Source organism: Amphimedon queenslandica, unplaced genomic scaffold, assembly GCF_000090795.2.
Source record: "Amphimedon queenslandica unplaced genomic scaffold, v1.1 AMPQUscaffold_13171, whole genome shotgun sequence".
NCBI classification, from domain to species: Eukaryota; Metazoa; Porifera; class Demospongiae; order Haplosclerida; family Niphatidae; genus Amphimedon; species Amphimedon queenslandica.
The window spans coordinates 37,131-44,870 of NW_003546593.1; the positions used below are offsets into that span (position 1 = coordinate 37,131).

Genomic DNA, 7,740 nt, shown 5'->3' on the forward strand with positions numbered 1-7,740 from the left:
ATTAGTACAATCAGCCATACAATAAGATCCTTTACCTTCATCAATGGTAACTATTAAACACAGCAACAACAACATAAAGATGAACATCTTTGACCTTTTACTAGACTGTACGGGAGTTTGACAAGGACCAGAATTTAAAGCTACCTTCTTATGGCTACTGTTGACTTTTGAAATTTTTATTAAATTTCCTCCCTCTTTTTTATTTCTTAGTTACATAGTAATTGTTTACATTAGGTCTTGTAACTGATCCCTTATAGTATTTCTAAGCTCCTATTCCTGTTAATTACTGTTAATTAGGCGAAGCCCTATACTGATGAAGTGAGTCAGTATGTACTGGCAGTATAGGATCATCTGACTATTTTTAAAGTTAAATAATCTCATCTTCATGATAGTGTAGCTGGGGGTGGAGCACTAATGTTTTACATTCGTCTAGTTATAAAATATATTTTGGTATCCTATGAATAAAATGCACTGACCACAATGACCATTGCTCTCCTTATTAGACTCTTAACTGATTCCTTAGAACCAGCCAATCACTAGAAATCATTTGCTAACTTACCAAAATTAATGCTACCCCTTGAAAATTACCAGTTATATTGGTATCTTCCTAATCATATCACAGTATACCTGTGATCCAATAGTGTATAATTATAAATTACTTTTAACTAACTTCAAATGGAGTCCCTCCATCAGGATTAACAGTATAAACACCACTTATATCAAAACCAGTCTCAAACAAGCTCTTACAGCCTCTATTATCTACAATAAGTATATCATGAACTATTCCAGTTATATACAGTACCTGATGGACATGACTTTGGTCGTACTTTAGGACATAGAATATATCTTGTTATACCAATTCTTCTAATGGTAACAGTCTGCCCTAAGTTACTAATGATACAGCATGTCCTTATATACAGTGATGGTTTGTGTTTATTATATCCAGTACAATCAGCCATACAATGAGATCCTTCTCCTTCATCAATGGTAACTATTAAACACAGCAACAACAACATAAAGATGAACATCTTTGACATTTTACTAGACTGTACGTGATATATTCCACAGGAAGTGGCTAGTATATATTGAACCAGGGAAATGTATTACACAACAGGAAGTAACATTATTAAATGAACATAAAATAAATGAAGTTGATTGTGACATAATAATTGTACAGTGTTGGAAACTTTCACTTTCTTCTTTTCCTGTACATTTCTTTCTAAATAAGAAAGTGTCATCATTTCCATGTGACATCAAAGCGTTACTGACTTCAATATGTTGCTCAGGCGAGATCCTTTCGTAAGGAGCATTGCTCTTCGTCTGGAGGATTGCTATTTGTATCTTCTATCTCGTCTTCCACAGCAAGCTCAACATTATTTTTTACTAATGACTTTAATCTTTTCTATGCCTTGCATCTTATGGCTTCCCTGGATACAAGCCAGCTAGAGTATGGAGTATCTGGTATACACTTCAAATGATATTCATAGTCCCTCTGGTTAGGCTCTGCCCTTGGGACTATGAATATCATTTTCAGTATATCCCTGATACTATACTGGTACTCCCCTTGAAGCCATGCTCTAATTAATGTTTGTATGATAGTGTGTGGGTGTATCAAAGGCACAGCCACAAGTTTATATAGTGGAGATCACTACAAGGTATGACAGACTGTAATATTGAAATGACATAATAATATATCAGCACAATCTAAACACACTTATGTGTGTGGGGGACAGTATTTAATTGTTACGACGAGTTTTTATCTCTGTAAACTTGAGACTAATATGTGCACTTTTCCATCACCACCAAACAATTCCTTGACTATTATAAGTTGAAGCATTAAAATAATGACCATTAAGAATTGAAAGAAAGCAGTTATTATACCACCAGGCACCAGTATAGTACTGAGCACAGTTACCTTGATGGATATCATTATCATTATCTCTTGTACTGAATCTCCTTCCATTATGACTATCCCCATCAGTACCAGAGTACAGCAGTCTACAGCAGTACTTTAAGTTCTGCGGTCATTCCATTGTCTATACTGGTTTCAGTGATTTTAGTGAAGGATCTTTAAAGTGCTTAATTAAAGTGTTCAGTAGTGTTGGTAACTAAAATGGAGCTGTACATATTATCATGTAGCATTTTACATCATACATGTACATGCATGTTACTAGAAGTTTCCATGTACGTGTATGTACATGTACCTGTACATGTACATGTACATCTATGTACATGTACATGTATAGTAACAAAAGTAGATAATAATTAGAGGAGAGTGTCCTACTGTCGCCTATACCCCCTGCTTTATCAATCATCACTGCATAGAAATGGAAAGTCACATTCTAGTTATTTCTGTATTTTTTAGTGGTTATTCGAAAATAATTAGCAATAACTACTCAAAATACATATGTAATTACTACTCAAATAAAATATGGAAATAACCGGAATGCGAATTTCCATTTTTATGCAGTGATGAAGCAGACCATAAGCCGGTAGGACACTCTCCTCTAATTATTATCTACTCTTGATAGTATCATGTCACCATTTAGTGTATAGGAATGTATAGTAACCCAGTAGTATTCATCCTGTATGATGAACATGTGAATGTGATTCCATTTAACCTTTAGTCTGTACATTAAAACTGAAATACTGACTGAACCTGACATGTTTAAGATTTCTAAGAATGTTATCTTGAGGCAATTTAAAATATGACATTACAGTATGTTGGAATTAATAATTAATAAAGTCAATAGTTAATAATTATTAATAATCACTACAAGGTATGACAGACTGTAATATTGAAATGACATAATAATATATCAGCACAATGTAAACACATGTCTGGGGGGGACAGTATTTAATTGTCACGACGAGTTTTCATCTCTGAGAACTTGAGAGTAGTTGATTTCCATTGGTTCCACCTAATTCCACCACCATTATTAGTTGAAGTATTAAAATAACGACCATTAAGATTTGAATCATAGCAGCCAATAAAAAAATACCACCAGGCACCAGTGTAGGCCTGAGCACAGTTATCTACATTGTCATCATTATCATTATCATATGTACTGAATCTCCTTCCATTATGCCGGTACAGACTTTCCCCAGCAGTACCAGAATATCCTCCAAATGCTATATGTAGTCTATATTCAGTACTACCATCGCTAACATTAAATGTAGAGTAGTTAGCATAAGCTGTGTTTCCCCCAAAGTCTCCCAGGTCCACTCTTAGTGTGTTTGATCCTTCTTTAGTAAGACGATGAATTTTGCTCAATCCTAACCAAAACTCACCAGTAAGGTCACCAAATCCATTCTCATAGTCAGTCCAGTTCCTATAGAAATCAACAGATCCATCTTGTCTCCTCTGAAATACAGTCCATCCACCACCATCAGTCTCCATATCACAGTATACCTGTGATCCAATAGTGTATAATTATAAATTACTTTTAACTAACTTCAAATGGAGTCCCTCCATCAGGATTAACAGTATAAACACCACTAGTAGTGCTACCATTATTGTACCAATCCTTGCAGTCTCGAGGAACTATATAATACATAGAGTAATAATAGTAGGAGTGCTCTTTGGGAGATAAAGCATAAAAATATTTGCTACTGACTAGATCCTGTACCATCGAGTGCATTGCTATGCTATGCACCTATATTATGTACTATAACTATCCACTGTGCATGCTCTTCAGGTCTGTTTGATCTATTGACTTTATTACAGTATTTGTACCTTGAGTAGAGTTTGATGGTACTACACTAGGACAAGACTTTTGTGGTTCATTAGGACAGGACTTTGGTAGTACTTTAGGACAGAGAATGTATCTATTAATACCATGGTCTCTGATAGTAACAGACTCTCCTAAGTTACTGCTGTTACAGCATACTCTTAGATACAGTGCTAGTCCCCCACCACGTTGATATGATCCAGTATTAGTACAATCACTAGCCATACAATAAGATCCTTCAGTTCCAGTAACTGACAGTAACACTAAGAGTATGAAGAACAATGAGCCATGATCCATTGTAGCTATAGCTAGTATGGACTGGAGGTGTTTCAGTGGTGCTGTTGGCTTTAAATGATCTTGCAAATGATGGAGAGTCTAATTATATACAGCCTTGTTAGTATGGGCTGTATGTAATACTTGATTCTCAGAAAAGAGGAAATGTTCATATTATCAAGTGTTGCTGTGATAGAAGCAATATCTAACATGATTAGAGGTGCATGCTAGTATATAGTGACATGTTATGGACATGTTGATTATACTCATTGTACATCATTGTTATTTTAGTGAAGGATCTTTAAAGCACTAAATTAAAGTGTTTAGTAGCATTGGTAACTAAAATGTAATAAAAGTGGACCTGTACACATTATGTAGGATATTACATACATGTACATGTATGCACATGTACATTGAAACATGTATAGTATCATTATGTTAGGATTTAGTATTATAGGAACTTATTACTTATAGTAACCCAGTAGTATTCATCCTGTAAGATGAGCATGGTAATGTGATTCAATTTAACCTTTAGTCTGTACATTAAAACTGAAATACTGACTGAACCTGACTGTTTAAGATTTCAGAGGATGATATGTTGAGGCAATTTAAAATATGATGCTATTTGACATTACAGTATGTTGGAATTAATAATTAATAAAGTCAATAGTTAATAATTATTAATAATCACTACAAGGTATGACAGACTGTAATATTGAAATGACATAATAATATATCAGCACAATGTAAACACACTTATGTGTGTGGGGGACAGTATTTAATTGTTACAACGAGTTTTCATCTCTGTGAACTTGAGACTAATGAATGCATATTTCCAGTAGTACCAAACAATTCCTTGCTCACCATTAGTTGAAGCATTAAAATAATGACCATTAAGAATTGAAAGAAAGCAGTTATTATACCACCAGGCACCAGTGTAGGACTGAGCACAGTTACCTCCTCCATGGACATCATTATCATTATCTCTTGTACTGAATCTCCTTCCATTATGATAGGCCAGACTATCCCAGCAGTACCAGAGTACAGCAGTCTACAGCAGTACTTTAAGTTCTGCAGTCATTCCATTGTTTATACTGGTTTCAGTGATTTTAGTGAAGAACCTTTAAAGTGCTTAATTAAAGTGTTCACTGTAGCGTTGGTAACTAAAATGGAGCTGTACATATTATCATGTAGCATTTTACATCATACATGTACATGCATGTTACTAGAAGTTTCCATGTACATGTATGTACATGTACCTGTACATGTACATGTACATCTATGTACATGTACATGTATAGTAGCAAAAGTAGATAATAATTAGAGGAGAGTGTCCTACTGTCGCCTATACCCCTGCTTCATCAATCATCACTGTGTAGAAATGGAAAGTCACATTCCAGTTATTTCTGTATTTTTAAGTAGTTATTCAAAAATAATTAGCAATAACTACTCAAAATACATATGTAATAGCTACTCAAATAAAATATGCAAATAACCAGAATGCGACTTTCCATTTCTACGCGGTAATGAAGCAGACCATAAGCCGGTAGGACACTCTCCTCTAATTTTTATCTACTCTTGATAGTATCACGTCAGGATTTAGTGCATAGGAACTTATAGTAACCCAGTAGTATTCATCCTGTATGATGAACATGTGAATGTGATTCCATTTAACCTTTAGTCTGTACATTAAAACTGAAATACTGACTGAACCTGACTGTTTAAGACTTCAGAGAATGATATCTTGAAGCAATTTAAAATATGACGTTATAAGTTTGACATTATGTTGGGATTAATAATTAATAAAGTCAATGGTTAATAATTATTAATAATCACTACAAGGTATGACAGACTGTAATATTGAAATGACATAATAATATATCAGCACAATGTAAACACACTTATGTGTGTGGGGGACAGTATTTAATTGTTACGACGAGTTTTCATCTCTGTGAACTTGAGACTAATGTGTATATTTTTCCAATAGTACCAAGTATTTCCTCGAGAATTAAGAGTTGCTGAGTTGAAATAATGACCATTAAGATTTGAAGAATGGCAATTATTATACCACCAGGCACCAGTGTACCGCTGAGCACAGTTATAATCTGACCTGAGATCATTATCATTATCTCTTGTAGTGAATCTCCTTCCATTATGCCAGGCAAGACCATCCCCAGCAGTACCAGAGTATCCTCCTACTGTTAGTATATATTCAGTACTACCATCACTAACATTAAATGTAGAGTAGTTAGCATAAGTTGTGTTCCCCTCAAAGTCTCCCAGGTCCACTCTTAGTGTGTTTGATCCTTCTTTAGTAAGACGATGAATCTTGCTCAATCCTAACCAAAACTCACCAGTAAGACAACCAAATCCATTCTCATAGTCAGTCCAGTTCCTATAGAAATCAACAGATCCATCTTGTCTCCTCTGAAATACAGTCCATCCACCACCATCAGTCTCCATATCACAGTATACCTGTGATCCAATAGTGTATAATTATAAATTACTTTTAACTAACTTCAAATGGAGTTCCTCCATCAGGATTAACAGTATAAACACCACTAGTAGTATTACCATTATTATACCAATCCTCACAGTCTGGAAGTGCTATAATGCATAGAGGAATGATAGTTATTGCATGATATGAGTGCTCTTTGTGAGCATAAAGCATGAAAATGATTGCTACTGATTAAGTACTGTACCATTGACATTCTATAAACACCTATACAGTGATATACAGCTGCCACCTATTGTTGTACTATAGCTACCTATTGTGCATGCTCTTTAGGTCTGATTGATCTATTGACTTTATTACAGTATAATATGTACCTTGAGTAGAGTTTGATGGTACTACACTAGGACAAGACTTTTGTACTTCCTCAGGACAGGACTTTGGTAGTACTTTAGGACAGAGAATGTATCTATTAATACCATGGTCTCTGATAGTAACAGACTCTCCTAAGTTACTGCTGTTACAGCATACTCTTAGATACAGTGCTAGTCCCCCACCACGTTGATATGATCCAGTATTAGTACAATCACTGGCCATACAATAAGACCCTTCAGTTCCAGTAACTGACAGTAACACTAAGAGTATGAAGAACAATGAGCCATGATCCATTGTAGCTATAGCTAGTATGGACTGGAGGTGTTTCAGTGGTGCTGTTAGCTTTAAATGATCTTGCAAATGATGGAGAGTCTAATCATAAACAGCCTTGTTAGTATGGGCTGTATGTAATACTTGATTCTCAGGAAATGTAGCCTGCAATTCCTGACATTATTTGGTACATTCAAGCATATATACATGTTACGATCATGTTGATTATTAGTTTCGCTAGCCGGACCATTGATTGTACATCATTTTTATAATTCTTAGACCATCACTCCTCAGTCTCCTCTTTATATTAGAGTGATCTGTACAACATGCAAGCAATGCAAATACAATACCACAGGGCACCTTTTTTCAAGGGCTGTAATTTGCCTTAAAATCTATTTTGTGGATTTCATTTTTGCAAATTTATGCCATCTTGTACCGTATTAATTTCATTTTCACAGAAGTAATTTTCGCAAATCTTTAAAAAGATTTGCATTGACATCAATTTAATTAACATTAATTTAATACTGACATTTATTCTTATAGAGGTTCTCTTAGTCTGATAGTCCTTCTGGAGAGAAGTCTTTAGACAGTATCACTGTGTTACCTTCCTGCTAGAAACTCTAAACTTTGTCCCAATGA

General features: G+C 34.8%; 1 protein-coding gene across 1 annotated transcript; it reads right to left on the bottom strand.

Annotated features, from left to right (window-relative positions):
• Window positions 1-210: 210 nt before the first annotated feature.
• On the bottom strand, window positions 211-1,106 carry LOC109584756 (uncharacterized). Its single transcript, XM_020000594.1, has 3 exons — window positions 803-1,106; window positions 671-759; window positions 211-627 (listed from the first exon to the last, which is right to left on the bottom strand). The coding sequence occupies exons 1-3, from the start codon at window positions 1,035-1,037 to the stop codon at window positions 592-594; spliced, it is 360 nt and encodes a 119-aa protein (XP_019856153.1). The 5' UTR covers window positions 1,038-1,106; the 3' UTR covers window positions 211-591.
• Window positions 1,107-7,740: the final 6,634 nt, after the last annotated feature.

Bases quoted from the DNA above. Each gene is read 5' to 3' on its own strand.
- LOC109584756 (XM_020000594.1), bottom strand. From the start codon at position 1,037: ATGTCAAAGATGTTCATCTTTATGTTGTTGTTGCTGTGTTTAATAGTT. The intron at 760-802 runs GTACTGTATATA...TACTTATTGTAG, and splicing joins ACCAAAGTCATGTCCATCAG to ATAATAGAGGCTGTAAGAGC. The intron at 628-670 runs GTTAGTTAAAAG...ATTGGATCACAG, and splicing joins ATGGAGGGACTCCATTTGAA to GTATACTGTGATATGATTAG.